We start from the raw sequence: 17,435 nt of genomic DNA, 5'->3' as shown, positions 1-17,435 counted from the left end.
GCACATCCCTGTCCTCACCACATAACTGACCCTAAGGGTGACAGGTCAGCACATCCCCGTCCTCACCACATAACTGAACCTAAGGGTGACAGGTCAGCACATCCCTGTCCTCACCACATAACTGACCCTAAGGGTGACAGGTCAGCACATCCCCATCCTCACCACATAACTGACCCTAAGGATGACAGATCAGCACATCCCCGTCCTCACCACATTACTGACCCTAAGGGTGACAGGTCAGCACATCCCTGTCCCCACCACATAACTGACCCTAAGGGTGACAGGTCAGCACATCCCTGTCCTCACCACATAACTGACCCTAAGGGTGACAGGTCAGCACATCCCTGTCCTCACCACATAACTGACCCTAAGGGTGACAGGTCAGCACATCCCCGTCCTCACCACATAACTGACCCTAAGGGTGACAGCACATCCCTGTCCTCACCACATAACTGACCCTAAGGGTGACAGGTCAGCACATCCCCGTCCTCACCACATAACTGACCCTAAGGGTGACAGGTCAGCACATCCCTGTCCTCACCACATAACTGACCCTAAGGGTGACAGGTCAGCACATCCCTGTCCTCACCACATAACTGACCCTAAGGGTGACAGGTCAGCACATCCCCATCCTCACCACATAACTGACCCTAAGGATGACAGATCAGCACATCCCCGTCCTCACCACATTACTGACCCTAAGGGTGACAGGTCAGCACATCCCTGTCCCCACCACATAACTGACCCTAAGGGTGACAGGTCAGCACATCCCTGTCCTCACCACATAACTGACCCTAAGGGTGACAGGTCAGCACATCCCTGTCCTCACCACATAACTGACCCTAAGGGTGACAGGTCAGCACATCCCCGTCCTCACCACATAACTGACCCTAAGGGTGACAGCACATCCCTGTCCTCACCACATAACTGACCCTAAGGGTGACAGGTCAGCACATCCCTGTCCTCACCACATAACTGAATCAGGTGTGATTGGGGCAGTTACCCCTGATCATACTCCGGGTACAGGGCATTGCTGCAAGGATGGGTACCTCACCCAGGTGTGATTGGGGACATGCATCTGGTGAAATAGTGAGCAGCAGAGACAATCTGGGTTATTCATGTATGTTCTGGCCACATAGAGATGACAGATAACCCTGTGACAGAGTGTGGTCCCCGAGGGACCACCAGTCTGTGCTGACGGCTCAGGCACTCCCCCTGCTGGCTGCCAGGCGCACAACACTCAGCACCAGTCTCCCTCCTGCCTGCACCCAGAGCAGCTCTCCCTGCCCCAGTCTCTGATCAGCTCTCCGGCCTGGGGCGGGCATGAGACATGGACCATGGCATAAAGGAGCTGGCACCCATCAGGGACACTGGTAGCACTGACATGCTGTTTGCTCTGCTGGCACAGAATGAGAGCCTGAGAAAAGGTTAGTACCAGCCTGTATCCCGTCTGTGCATCCCCCTATATACCGCTTCCCTTTGTTATAATAATACTCACCATGCACCCACCTGTATACCTCACTGTGCTCATCCCTGTATGCGGGAGACAACTTTCTGCTGTACCGCTGTCATTTATAATAATCATTACATCTTCCTATGTATACCCCTATAAACCGCTCCATTCCTTATAATATCACTGTGTCCTATATAAAGCTATTTATTATAACTATTCCTGTATGCCCCCTATAAACCGCTCCATTCCTTATAATATCACTGTGTCCTATATAAAGCTATTTATTATAACTATTCCTGTATGCCCCCTATATACCGCTCCATTCCTTATATCAGTGTGTCCTATATAAAGCTATTTATTATAACTATTCCTGTATACCCCTATATACCGCTCCATTCCTTATATCACTGTGTCCTATATAAAGCTATTTATTATAACTATTCCTGTATACCCCTATATACCGCTCCATTCCTTATATCACTGTGTCCTATATAAAGCTATTTATTATAACTATTCCTGTATACCCCTATATACCGCTCCAATCCTTATATCACTGTCCTATATAAAGCTATTTATTATAACTATTCAAGTATTCCCCTATAACCCGTTCCATTCGTTATAGTATCACTATGTCCTATATAAAGCTATTTATTATAAGTATTCCCTATATACCGCTCCATTCGCTATAATATCACTAAGTCCTATATAAAGCTAATTATTATAACTATTCCTCTATTCCCCTTTATACCGCTCCATTCCAATAATATCAATATGCCCTGTATATAGCCATTTAGTATATTATTCATGTTTCTCCCCATACACCGCTCCATCCGTTATAATATCACTGTGCCCTGTATATAGCTATTTATTATAACTATTCCTGTGTTCCCATATACCGTTCCATCCGTTATAATATCACTACGCCCAGTATATAGTTATTTATTATAACTATTCCTGTGTCCCTTATATACTGCTCCATCCGTTATATCACTGTGCCCTGTATATAGCTATTTATTATAACTATTCCTGTGTTCCCATATACCGTTCCATCCGTTATAATATCACTATTCCCTGTATATAGCTATTTATTATAACTATTCCTGTGTCCCCTATACACCGCTCCATCCGTTATAATATGACTATGCACTGTATATAGCTATTATAACTATTCATGTGTCCCCCATATATCGCTCCATCCGTTATAATATCACTATTCCCTGTATATAGCTATTTAATATTTATTATAACACTAGTCGTGTATATAGCCATTTGTTATACTTATTCATGTGTCCCCTATATACCGCTCCATTCCTTACAATATCGCTATGCCCTGTGCCCTGTATATTATTAGTATATATTAGTATATAGCCATTTATAATTATTCATGTTTCTCCCCATACACCGCTCAATCCGTTATAATATCACTATGCCGTGTATATAGCTATTTATTATAACTTTTCCTGTGTTCCCTATATACCGCTCCATTCCTTATATCACTATGCACTGTATATAGCTATTATAACTATTCCAGTGTCCTCCCATATACCGCTCCATCCGTTATAATATGATTATGTTCTGTATATAGCTATTTATTATAACTATTCCTGTGTCCCCCATATACCGTTCTATCCGTTATATCACTATAGCTATTATATCTATTCATGTGTTCCCCCCCTATATACCGCTCCATCCGTTTTAATATCACTATGCCCTGTATATAGCTATATATTATAACTATTCCTGTGTCCCCTATATACCGCTCCTCATTATAATCATCACTATATTCTCCTATGAATCGAAGTAAATAATAATCATCACTATAGCCTTCCTCATATACAATGTTATTATAAACCCGACAATAATACACGTTTCTGCACAGCATCTAATTATAGGTATCGCTTCTTTATAACAAGCGCCTTCAGTACAGGCATTATTATAGCTAAATAAATATTCTAGTTTCACACACCACACCACACACTACATACCACACACTACACACCACCACACCACACACTATACACCACACACCACACACTATACACCACACCACACACTATACACCACACCACACACTATACACCACACCACACCACCACACCACACACTATACACCACACCGCACACTATACACCACACCACACACTACACACCACCACACCACACACTACACACCACACCACCTACTACACACCTGTATTGCAGTTATGTCACATATCACGACAATATAACAGATCCATCTGGGTCACATTCAATTATACAAATGAAATGTATTTTCCTAATAGAAAGCAGAAGCCAGCGCAGATCCGCCAGAGTCCGGTCACTTGTGTCATGTTCCTGATATTACTGCGGGTTCTGTGCGGGCCGGTTTATTACTGTGCGGGTGATGCTGAGCTGACTCCTTGCACAGAGTAACCGCTGCACAATGTGCTTCTCTGTGGTTACCGGGTGTACTTATCGCATATACAATAATTGCTGATCACTATTACACACGTCCTGTTTGGGGTGGTTTTTGTTTGTTTGTTTGATATAATTTTTACACTTTGTCCATGAGGTTATAACAAGCAGAGATTTATGAAATTGCAAAAACTAGAATTTGAGAATATTTCTGTATTATATATATGCGTTGTAAATGTTTGTTGTGTGCATGTTATAAAAATAAACAGATAGATATATAGATAGATATGAGATAGGAGACAGACAGACACAAATACGGAAATAGTGATTGTAAAATACTAGACGATTTATATAATATGAATGGTGTAGATCCACTAAATCTACTAAAATAAAATCATGGAAGTAAATAATATTGCAATGGATTTATAGTGTATCCATGATTATATCTATCTATCTATCTATCTATATATATATACGCACACACACTGGGATTTTTTTTCTATCGCCATATATGTATATGTAAATCCCAGAGTGTGTGTGTAGATATATATATATACATATATATATATATATATATATATATATGTGTGTGTGTGTATATGTATGGATTCATAGTGTATTTATGAGTTATATATATATATATATATATATATATATATATATATATGAAACTCAAAAAAAAATCTATATATACTTATACACTCACACTGGGATTTTTTTTGCCATCCCTACCTTAACAATTTTGACTCATGCAACGTTTATTAATTATTTTAAATTAAAATTCAACAAACACCTGTGAATGAAGAGTCCCCGGAGCTGGGCATACTATCTACTGTCAGTGTAATATATATGGTGCATTATTGTTATTATTGTTGTTGTTATTATATCTATTATTATTTTTACTATTATTAGAACTAATATTATTATTACTGCAAGTATTAATATAAATATTATTATTATTATTATATACTAAATATCACTCTCTGGGAGGGGGGTGAGATATAATAAGAGGAATTCAATCACCATCATCATGTAACATTAAGCAACGAAGATAATAAATAATAATAATAATGATACTAGTAATAATATTAATAATAATAGTAATAATACTAGTGATGATAATAATAATACTAATAATAATAGTAATAATACTAATACTAGTAATAATACTAGTGATGATAATAATAATACTAATAATAATAGTAATAATACTAGTGATGATAATAATAATACTAGTAATAATACTAGTGATGATAATAATAATACTAATAATAATAGTAATAATACTAGTGATGATAATACTAATAATAATAGTAATAATACTAGTGATGATAATAATAATACTAATAATAATAGTAATAATACTAGTGATGATAATAATAATACTAATAATAGTAATAATACTAGTGATGATAATAATAATAATACTAGTAATAATACTAGTGATGATAATAATAATAACGACAATAGTAACATAAATTGTAATAATAATTAATGAGTTAAACTTCATGACGGCAACCCTGGAAATGGCAGAAAGCACGACCTATTATACAGCTGCAGCAGCATGAAACTTGCATGAGACATAAGCCAGACAAAGGACAGGAGTCTCCATCACCGGGATCAGGGAGGGAGGGAGACAGACAGACAGACAGACAGACAGACACACACACACACACACTCTCTCTCTCTCTCTCTCTCTCTCTCTCTCTCTCTCTCCTCTCCCTCTCCTCTCTCCTCTACCTCTCTCTCCCTCTCTCTCCCTCGTCTCCTCTCTCTCTCTCTCCTCCTCTCTCGTCTCCTCTCTCTCTCTCGTCTCCTCTCTCCTATACCCTCTCTCTCGTCTCCTCTCTCTCTCTCTCTCTCGTCTCCTCTCTCCTCTACCCTCTCTCTCTCTCTCCTCCTCTCTCTCTCTCCCCTCTCTCTCCCTCTCCACCTGAGCGATATACTAACCAGCAAATCCTCATCCTGTACCTGTCCTGCTCATCTACCTGTGTACAGATCACCTGGCCCAGACAGGGCCACTATTACACCAGGAATGATAAGATCCATCCTCTGAGATCTGCAGCTGTCACTTCCCTACACCTGAGCACCAGGGAAATGACATGGACAAATTGCCGGTGGATTCCCCACAAAGTGAGCAGGCAACTGTTGAACAGTGGGAGTGGAACTGCAAATCCCAGCATGTCAGGGTGTGCTGAGACTTGTAGTTCTTTACCACCTGGCTGCACAGGCCTGGCCTACTGGCAGATACATATAACAGATATTTCTACACCAGGGAAAGAAATCTCCATATCTACAATTTACCTCCCACAGGTAGTTATTGGTTATTAGGAGGAGAGGAAAGGTTGCCTGTGCTCGGGTACAATATCTTTATATAATAATGTGCACCTATCAGATATTCACTTCCATAATGTCATTACCTAACCCCAAACCTTTACTACCCACCACACATTTGGCAGTAACCATCGGCACCTGTACGCAGATTGAAAACATCGTCCACTTGGGTGCGGCATCGACACTGTGCGCACCTCTAAACTAGGCCCGTTGTGTCTAGCTAAATATACATGAATAGAAATATATATATATATATATATATATATATATATATATATAGTATACCTCGTATATACAAACATTAAACACACGCATATCACACAAACACACATACGCCCACAATGAAATTGCTTCTGCCAACATTTATTTATGTGAGGTGCTCTAGGTGTAATACTTGGCATAAGGGCCCTGTGGCAGGAGTGGCTCCATGTGACCAGCAGCGCTATACAGACTGGTGGCAGCAGCACCTTCACCCACCACTCACACCAATGTCACTGTGTGCCCTGTGCACAGACTGCTATGTAGCCTATCCTATTCATGTGACCGCAGGCCCGAAGCACCTCTCCCCCCACCCATTACCGGCCACACACATGGTGCCACACCTATCTCACCAATTTCACTGTGTGCCCTGTGCACAGACTGCTATGTAGCCTATCCTATTCATGTGACCGCAGGCCCAAAGCCCCTCTCCCCCCACACACATGGTGCCACACCTATCTCACCAATGTCACTGTGTGCCCTGTGCACAGACTGCTATGTAACCTATCCTATTCATTGCATTGATGTCAGTACATTTTGATTTTGTTATTGCTCAGCTACGACATGACGGATGGAGATGAAATAAAGTGCAGATTATTTCTAGGCGTCTCCATTACACAATGATGCAGTTTTTCATAAAAATCAGTTTAGTTGCTTTTGCGCCAACTTGGGACAAACAGACACAACGTTCTTATTATATTAGTATAGATTATATATACACAAACATGAAACACATCTGCACACAGCGTACAGAATGGCACTGTACATTATACTTTATTGTAGTTAATGTACACAGTCCCCATGTAGTGAGCCTGTGTGGTCTCTGCATTGCTGTGAGGTGTACAATGGTCACCCCCTGTATTTAGGAGCTGCCAGATCAGGTGAGAGGGAGAAGCTGCTGTATGATGTCAGGATGCTCAGTAAGGAACAATCTGCATGTTACTGGGAATTGGTTTGGTGGGGGGACGTGATCATGTATTAGAGAAGCCAGTTACTTTGCAGTTGTTCTGGCACTTGTAGTTCCATAGCAGCACAAAGCTACGTGATGCTCACCATTAGATCTGGGAAGGGACAGATTGAACACTGCAAATAGGTTTCAGTTACACTGATACAATCAGCAGGCATCTGTAGATGATGGAGAAGCGTCTGTAGATGATGGAGAAGCGTCTGTAGATGATGGAGAAGCGTCTGTAGATGATGGAGAAGCGTCTGTAGCATGTGAGGATGATGGAGAAGCGTCTGTAGCGTGTGAGGATGATGGAGAAGTGTCTGTAGCGTGTGAGGATGATGAAGTGTCTGTAGCGTGTGAGGATGATGGAGACGCGTCTGTAGCGTGTGAGGATGATGGAGACGCGTCTGTAGCGTTTGAGGATGATGGAGAAGCATCTGTAGATGATGGAGAAGCGTCTGTAGCATGTGAGGATGATGGAGAAGCGTCTGTAGCATGTGAGGATGATGGAGAAGCATCTGTAGCGTGTGAGGATGATGGAGAAGCGTCTGTAGCATATGAGGATGATGGAGAAGCTCTGTAGCATGTGAGGATGATGGAGAAGCATCTGTAGCGTCTGTAGATGATGGAGAAGCATCTGTAGCGGGTGAGGATGATGGAGAAGTGTCTGTAGCATGTGAGGATGATGGAGAAGTGTCTGTAGCGTGTGAGGATGATGGAGAAGTGTCTGTAGCGTGTGAGGATGATGGAGAAGTGTCTGTAGCGTGCGAGGATGATGGAGAAGCGTCTGTAGCGTGCGAGGATGATGGAGAAGCGTCTGTAGCGTGTGAGGATGATGGAGAAGCTTCTGTAGCGTGTGAAGATGATGGAGAAGCGTCTGTAGCGTGTGAGGATGATGGAGAAGCGTCTGTAGCGTGTGAGGATGATGGAGAAGCGTCTGTAGCGTGTGAGGATGATGGAGAAGCTTCTGTAGCGTGTGAGGATGATGGAGAAGCGTCTGTAGCGTGTGAGGATGATGGAGAAGCGTCTGTAGCGTATGAGGATGATGGAGAAGCGTCTGCAGCGTGCGAGGATGATGGAGAAGCGTCTGTAGCGTGTGAGGATGATGGAGAAGCTTCTGTAGCGTGTGAAGATGATGGAGAAGCTTCTGTAGCGTGTGAAGATGATGGAGAAGCGTCTGTAGCGTGTGAGGATGATGGAGAAGCGTCTGTAGCGTGTGAGGATGGAGAAGCGTCTGTAGCGTGTGAGGATGATGGAGAAGCGTCTGTAGCGCTTCTCCTGATACTAATGGAAAGGACTGAATCCTGGGAAGAATACTTATGTTGGTACAGAGATGTTACCGTGGCGCAGACACATGACAGGGTCTCAGTAGTGACGCTTTGTGTTGCAGAGATCCCTCTGTGTGCTGGGTGTAATCAGCACATTGTGGACAGATTCATCCTGAAGGTGCTGGACAGACACTGGCACAGTAAATGCCTGAAGTGCAGCGACTGCCAGGTCCAGCTGGCAGAGAAGTGCTTCAGCAGAGGGGACAGCGTCTACTGCAAAGACGACTTCTTTAAGTAAGTTATTATATTATTATTTATATGTATGTAAAGGCTCCATATTCTACAGTGGTGCACAGTCCTCAGGGCAGAGATACCTTATTTATCACACATTATTGTACACTTTAAGGGCCTGATACAGAGAGGTACGCTATGCAGATATTTTTGCAGTTGAGCGATTATCGGCTATCTCCGCTTCCGTCACACTGCGCAGCGCATGCGTCAAAGTACATTGCCATAGTCGCAAGCAGTGACTTTTTATTCACAGAGTGATTGACAATTAATGGCCTCTTGGGGAAGGTAACAGGGTGTGTCTCCAAAAACGCTGGTACATCACGACCATGTCGCTGCCTGCGCCTGCCATCCCGCACTCACAAAACATGGCTCCAGTGTCTCGGTTCAGGCCGCTATTCTGCACGATCATAGGGTTACTCAGGAGGCTGATTATTGAAGGATCTGCATATGCGGCCGCGTATTAGTATGAAGTTGCTTAGACTAGCGATGGCGCCTGTGGGAGTCTCAATACAAATTCTGACATTTGCGTCATTAGCGCAGCGGTAACTGCAATGGCGTACTTCTCTGAGCCAGGCTCTAGGGCTCATTACCCAACCCTGAATCTAGGCGTAACCGATTAACACCTTAACCCCTTCCCTTCATGTAACGCAATCTTATTACACATTGTTTATACAATAGGGCCCAACACAGCCTGGTCTGTGAGAGGACCTCAGCGCTGTAATTATTATATTTCTCACTTTTCTGGGGTTAAATCTTCACATTATACCGGTTGGCACAAAGTACCTAATTCAGGGGTGCCGCGGCCACGTGTGCGTCTTTACGCTAATTCCTACAGAGATGCCCTCTGGCAGCGGCGCTGATCCATCTTGCTGCGTCTTTACGTTAATTCCTACTGAGTCGCCCTCTGGCAGCGGCGCTAATCCGTCTTGCTGCGACTTTTTGATTGTTCCTACTGAGTCGCCCTCTGGCAGCGGCGCTATTGCGTCTTGCTGCATCTTTAGAAGCAACATTGCTGGTTCATGGAAGCTTGCGCCAACTCTATGGCAGGTATAATTTCTCCGTCTGACCATGGCATCCTGTGTCTGAGTTACTGCGTCTTTAGATGCCGTGTCTGCCTAACCGCCCCCGTTACCGTGCAGGAACAGCCACTGAAATCCACAGCTCTTGTGTCCAAATTCATTCTGTGTCTCCCAGCTATAACCATCGGGACGTATGCGCTATACATCCAACTTCGGCCAACTGCGTGAATATTGGCAGTGTGTGCAGTTAACGTACACCTCTGAAACAGGCCCAAAATGTTCATTGCCACAGAAGTTGCCATGGCGGTATAAAATCAGACGTATATCCTTTATAAGGGCCAGACCTGTAAATGGGACCACTGAGTTGCCAGGAAACAGCTGCCAATCAATGGCCTATGGGTTGCGTACATCTGGCTGGCAACCATCAATGTTTCCGATCCGATGGACATTCTTTTATCCATCTGATGTCTGGATAACAATGGCTGCCGCATCACACGCCTATATATGATGGCTAACACCACACAGGAGAAGCTCTGGGAGAGCTCATCACAGCTCCTTTTGCGCATGCGCAGACGTCAGCTGCCGACCGCACATGCGCACTGGCAAAACATCAATGGTTACATGTCATGATAGTGGCAAATACTGTGAGATGAAACTCATGTTTAGCTTATCTCAATTTGACTTCTGCCTCAGTGATGTCACTAGTTCCTAGTGCAGAGGTTCCCAAACTCCGCCATTGCCTTCCAGGTTTTAAGGATATCCATGCTTGAGCACAGGTGACTTCATTAGCACCTCATTCAAGTTGATTTAACCATCTTGGCTCAAGAATGCCATTACAGTCCAGGTTTTAAGGATATCCAGAGTTTGGGAACTTCTGCCCTAGTGTATTGATAGGATAAATATTGGTCCGGCCAACTCCACTGAGCATAAGCGGCTGGTGCCTATATATGGATCAATTAAACCTGTTTTTCATCTGTTTTTATTATTGTCTGATGTTTTTTTCCCCACTTTAGGAGGTTTGGGACAAAATGTGCAGCCTGCCAACAAGGGATCCCCCCCACACAGGTGGTGAGGCGGGCACAGGAGTTTGTGTACCACCTACACTGCTTTTCCTGCATCGTGTGCAAGAGACAGCTGGCCACCGGGGACGAGTTCTACTTAATGGAGGACAGCAGGCTGGTCTGCAAGGCGGACTATGAGACGGCAAAGCAGAGAGGTACAATTTCCTGTGGCAGGCAACCTCCAACCTCACAATACAGCTCAGTGCTTTTTGTTGTACCCTACTGTATTGAGAGAATTACCACTTTTCGTGCTGTGTGTAAGTCAACCTGCTCCATCTCTGATTCCTTGGACAAGATGACCCAGCATTGTGCGGACACGTATATTGTCCAGGTATATTCAGAGCCTGATTATGGCCCATTGGGGCCGTAGGCAAGATACTGGTTTCAGCCTCATTCTCCCTGTTTGTCAAAGAATCCCCAGGGTAACCTGGGTCCCCATGTGGCCAATTAGCCCTTGATGTGAGCCTAGATCACTCATTGGTTGACCCACTTCTGTATATATTTGATACAAAATGCACATTACAATCTGATGTGTGCTTTGACTGACATACCAGGCTTACACGGCACACATACTGATCCCGAATTACATGCAAATTACAGATTACAGAGCACTCAACATACATGCATCGATCAGCAACACTGTATTGTAAACTGGTTTTATTGAAAAATAAGTACTGTCATTTCCCATATTAACATTGCTGGTTCTGTGTTATCAATATATAGACATCAGTTGAATAAAGCACATTTAGTGAAAAAAATTAAAGGGATACAATATGGATGTCCCCTGCAGCTGCTGTTCAGAAATTTACAGGAGGGTTTATATGCTCGCATTAAAAATATTCAGGCAGGGGGAAAAAATGGGTCTCGGTCCTACTAGATTGTCCTCAGACACACAAAAAAATCATTAATTCCTCCTTTTTTTTTTAGAGGCCAGAAAATACCTTCTCTCAACACTAAACTGTTGTCAGTTTCCTTCTCTAATCTACTCCTGCTGAAATTAATTATTAATATCATCATCAATATAATATTAAAATGTTGATAATATAAAATATACACATTGTAATAAATAATGTGTAATCTTTAATAATTCTAATTCAATTTTATTTTAACAATATATAATTTAATGTGGAAAATTATAAATAAAAACAAATATTTAGACAAAGCAATTAAATAGAAGAATAAGGTGAAATAAACAAAATAAAAATAATTCCATAACATATGAGTTTTTACCTTGCCTCTTGGTTTTAATTAGCTTAAGTTTGTTAATATTTGATCCAGTTTTAATTTTTATAATATTTGTGCAGTAAATATGTTGTCAAAAAAGTCATATATATGAATATTTTTTTTAATAATACCTGTAATAAATTAAAAAGTATTACTTACAATTAAAAAAAAAACACAGAACTCTTGCAAATAGAAAATTATTCATTTTTTTAATAAGCTGAAAATATAGTTAGTCCTCAAGATTGGTCACTGTTTAAGTTTACATTTTAGAGACCAGATCATATGTTGTTTCAATCCAAACTTCTGTGGTGATCTGCTCTAATTAGCTCTGTCAGTTTACATTGTACATCACATTTTATAGTCATACAATTCTTATATTTATTATGAGCACTGGTGGTAATCTGGGAATTAAAAAAAAAAAGCATACAAACAAAACCATAAAACTGAATGAACCACCTCAGGTATAGAATCAAATGTAGAACAAAATCAGCCCCTCATGTATCACATTCAAATTGCAAAGTAAAATTATAACAAACTAAAAATTGTCTTGTCTGACAATTATTTAATTTTTATTATAATACTAATAAATATATTTTTTGTAAAATTCTAAAAGCAATTATTTTTCTGATAATGAAAAGGTTTTAAATGCAAAAAAAAATCTGATAATTTTTTTTTTGTTTATAAAGTCTTCATTTCCCACTTATTGCAGAAGCAGAATCAACAGCCAAAAGGCCAAGGACAACAATTACTGCTAAGCAGCTGGAGACACTGAAAAATGCCTACAACAACTCTCCGAAACCTGCCAGACACGTCAGAGAACAGCTGTCGTCGGAGACGGGCCTGGACATGAGAGTGGTGCAGGTAAGGACTGATCTGCATGTTAATAGGAAAATGTATATTCATTATATGTGGATAGGAAAACAACACTTTACTTACATTCAGTAACCGCAGAGAAACACAGCCCTTAAATACAGGGAGGGGAGGAAATCTTTCATAATGAATTGAAACTTAAATTAAACATTTCTATTTCTGTGATTTTGTATTTCTGTATGCATGTGAATAAATTGATTCTATAAGTATATTTGCACTGAGATAAATGGTCCATTAATAAAAATTATCTGAAACAGATATATAAAAACACTCTGGGACCATACCTTAAAACCATTAGGATTTATTAGAGGTAAAAAAAACTATTATATGTTTTGCACAAATAAATGAAGCTTGTCTGACATAATTCACATACACGCACACACATACACATCTATACTAATATTATAAGAACGTTGTGTCTGTTTGTTCCAAGTTGGCACAAAAATTACTGAACCGATTTTAATGAAATCTGCATCATTGTGTAATGGAGACTCCTCAAAATAGCCTGCACTTTGTTTCATCTCCATCCGTCCAGTTAAAGCTGAGCAATAACAACAAAATTTACTGACATCATCAATGCAAGCGATAGGTGTGTCACCAAGCACATGGCCAGTAAGGGGTGGGAGGGGATGGGGGGAGAGGTGCTTTGGGCCTGCGGTCACATGAATAGGCTACATAGCAGTCTGTGCACAGGGCACACAGTGACATTGCTGTGAGTGGTGGGTGAAGGCACTGCTGCCCCCAGTCTGTATAGAGCTGCTGGTCATGTGTGCCAGTCCCGCGACAGGGCTCATCTGCAACGTAATATAACTATAACACCTCAAATAAAAAAAAATATGGCAGAAGCAATTTCATTGTGGGCGAAGCCGCAGGCAAAACACATACAGATGTGCACTATATATATTTATATCATTTAGTTTTTTGGACATTACTAATCTACACATTAATGGTTTGTTCTGCTTTTAAACCTATCTCTTGCTTTTGACAGTCACCAAGTTGATACATTGCCATTATTATCTTTCATTTAATATATTTACACATTACCTGTAAATTTATATGTATTTTTTGTCAGTTTTCTGATGCATTTTCCCCACCAGTTCACCTCCCCATTACTGTATTGAAAGGTCTGGTTCCAGAACAGAAGAGCAAAGGAGAAACGCTTGAAAAAGGACGCTGGGAGACAAAGATGGGGGCAGTATTTCAGAAACATGAAGAGGTCCAGGGGGAATTCAAAATCCGACAAGGACAGTATCCAGGAAGAGGGGCCAGACAGCGATGCAGAGGTCTCTTTCACAGGTAATGTAGAAATAAACAATAAACCCCTCTGAAAACAGCTCGTGTGACACAACCCAGAGCGTACAATAGCCTGATGTCTGTTTGTTTTCTGTATGTATGATGAGGTGTACAACACTGGGGCCCATTTACTAATGATTACTTTTGCAATGTGATCTGGGCATACCGAAAGGAGCCCGTCCCTGCGATGTCTCCGGAGAGCTGCCGGTCAGTGCCAGGGCTGCTGCCCATGCGCAGTCCCACCGATTGGCAGCCATTGCCGGGGGAGGGTTCCGGGGGAACCCTCCGCCGGCTGATTATGTGGTGGTAGCCCATAGGCTACAGTGGCGTTAGCTGAGGGGGCCAGTATCGGGAAGGCATGGCATTCCGGATATTGGTAAATCTGGCAGCATGGCATTCCCCATAGAAACCTATAAGGGAGGTGACTGCTTGCGGGAATGGAGGGATCACAGCAGGGATCGGAGATCCCTGCTGCGGTCCCTCATTAATACATCAGGGGGATACTTCATATTTGAGGTAAACCCCCGAAAACAGGTGTTTTCGGGGGTTTTACCTCAAATATCCAAAGATAAATGTGTCCCACGTCTCTTGTCCGCAGTATGTACACAAAACCTGTCTTTGTCAGGATACATTTATACAACGTAATAATGAGTAACTTGTCCTGAAGAGGATCTAGATAGATAGCCTGCAGGTAGCGACTCCCCGGGCCCAGATACAAGACTTGCCCCCAGCTACTACTGTTTCCTCTACAAATGACATGGATGACAAAACCCCAGCAGGAAAGTAATTAGTTTCCCCAGCAGACGTCTTAGTTTGAGTTGAGCGCTTGTTTGCCTGCAGAATAAAGCAGAGATGGATTTCATTCCTGTCCAAGGGGAGATTTATACTTTCTGCTTCCCAGTGGTGGGTTTTGCGTCTCCCCCATCTCCCCCCATTTCAGCATAGGCACCATTCACACGACGTCAGGTAAGATCTCTATATATAGTCACTTTCTGCAGAACTGTATTTGCAGTTTCTCTATGTTACAGGGAAGGGTTACAGTAGTGAGAGGAGTATTATACAATGAGCCGCCCGCTTACATAGGAATATGTTGGTGGTAGGTGGGCTGCAAGTAGCTTTGGGAATAGTAAAATTAGGTCATTTAGCAGAGGGGTACCTTAAGGCAGTAAAGTCTATAGGTGTCAGAGGAAGATTGTGTTGGCAAGCTAGGTACGTATAGAATACATGATGGGACATGGATCCTTAGTAACATTATGTTAGACAGAAATGAAGCATCATCTTACAAACTCTGCTATCTCTCGTTATTGCAGATGAGCCCACCATGTCAGAGATGAGCCATTCCAATGGGATTTATAACAGTCTAAACCAGGCGTCTCCAGTGTTGGGTAGACAGGCTGGAAGCAACAGTGCTTTTTCCTTGGAACATGGAGGCATCCCAGCATCAGACCAGTATCACGACCTGAGATCTAACAGCCCCTATGGAATACCTCAGTCGCCAGCATCGTTACAGGCCATGTCGGGCCACCAGCCATTGATTTCAAGCTTGGCATTCCCAGATGCTGGGTTGGGCATAATGGCTCAAGGTGGGCAGGTGTTGGCCCCCTCTATGAGAGTATTAGGAGCAAGTGGACCAAATTCTGATCTTTCTACTGGTAGTAGTGGTGGATACCCAGACTTTCCTGCCAGCCCGGCCTCTTGGTTAGATGAAGTGGACCATGCCCAGTTTTGACGAGACTTGAACCCAGCTTGTTTATATAAATGAAAGTTGGAGGTAAACTTTTTATTCTGGAAAGGACAGGACAGGAAGGCATAATGCAATCAGAACGTATCTCTGGGAGTTGGCTATAAAGGCGCAGACAGGTACTGTGACCAAGAGGAGATTGGACATCTTCATCGAGGACTTCTGTGACTCCACTGCTACATTTCTGGTGATAATTGATCTACTCTGTGTTGTTACAATGTGCGCAGAATGAAAGAAAAAGACTTCTATGTATCTTTTACATCTTTATCCTTGTGATGTATGATACAAGTTATCTAGCACCATCTTCTGTGGAATAATACCCACAATTTGTTTTCCTTATTAAAAACATGGTGCAATGGAGAAGGAAGCAGCAGAACTGATGTACCTTGTGTGACATCGAAAACCATAAAGGAACATCCACTCCTTAATGAAACATGCCCCTCATATACAGACAATAGGGCGGGAATCACCATAGGAGTTTCTCTGTGACAAAGCCGATGGTCACTTGGCTGGTGGACATTGGCCATTTATGAAACTCCATTCAAGGGCTACAAGTGGCCTGTAATATGCAGAAATAAGGTGGGAATAACCCTAGGGGGCTGCCTCCATTTACTGTACATGGAGGACTTTGTATGGAGGAGTGGTCCAATAATAGACAACTGCTTTACAAAGTAAATATAATTTTTAAAAATATATATATCCCCGTATTTACAATAGCAACTAATGCTGCAGGGAAGCTGAAAATGAATAAATACGTTTTGTAGATCAATTTATGAGCTGGGGTATATACTTTTTTTTTGTTTAACTAAAACTGATTGGACATCTCTTAAATGATGTTGATTTTCCTCCCCTGCAAAATCTCCTTTCGGCGGACCAACTGCTCAACATTTTGTTACTTTTTCCACACAGTGTAAAATATGTCAACATCTCATTGCATTGAAATTGCACTTAAAATCTGTTGCCAAAAATAAAAAATATTCCTATATCATTTTCACTGTACATCGTTATATCCCCAGTTCAACATCCAGTGCATTTTTTAAAGAATAATATTTAAGTTTATACTATCATTTTTATGTTAACAGTTTTGTTGTATCGTTTAACGTTGCTCTCTTTAAAATGGCAAATAAAAGCAATTTGGTTTATTGGTTTTAAAAATTCAGTATGTAAATTGTTCCTCGTACGCTGAATGCTGTGGAATATGTGTTTGTCAATGTGTATTATTTATTTGCTCCTTAATGATCAAACATTTCAAGACATTCAATAAATTTGTCAGCAAAAAT

General features: G+C 41.8%; 1 protein-coding gene across 2 annotated transcripts in view; it reads left to right on the top strand.

Annotated features, from left to right (window-relative positions):
* Positions 1 to 17,192, top strand: part of LHX3 (LIM homeobox 3) — a 78,644-nt gene extending 61,452 nt beyond the window's left edge. The window contains exons 1-6 of one of the 2 annotated variants that reach the window (XM_088461409.1): positions 1,318 to 1,427; positions 8,779 to 8,950; positions 10,980 to 11,182; positions 12,961 to 13,112; positions 14,246 to 14,417; positions 15,725 to 17,192. In XM_088461409.1, the coding sequence (XP_088317535.1) occupies positions 1,331 to 1,427; positions 8,779 to 8,950; positions 10,980 to 11,182; positions 12,961 to 13,112; positions 14,246 to 14,417; positions 15,725 to 16,143 (1,215 nt within the window). In that variant the 5' untranslated portion in view covers positions 1,318 to 1,330 and the 3' untranslated portion in view covers positions 16,144 to 17,192. Of the gene's footprint in view, positions 1 to 1,317; positions 1,428 to 8,778; positions 8,951 to 10,979; positions 11,183 to 12,960; positions 13,113 to 14,245; positions 14,418 to 15,724 lie in introns of those variants that run through there. The other variant, XM_088461410.1, reaches the window with a different exon arrangement.
* Positions 17,193 to 17,435: the final 243 nt, after the last annotated feature.

The sequence above is a fragment of the Taudactylus pleione genome, unplaced genomic scaffold, assembly GCF_031769625.1.
Source record: "Taudactylus pleione unplaced genomic scaffold, aTauple2 ptg001045l, whole genome shotgun sequence".
NCBI lineage: Eukaryota > Metazoa > Chordata > Amphibia > Anura > Myobatrachidae > Taudactylus > Taudactylus pleione.
The sequence above is the reverse complement of the archived record's forward strand: the minus strand, read 5'-3'. Positions and strand labels throughout refer to the sequence as shown.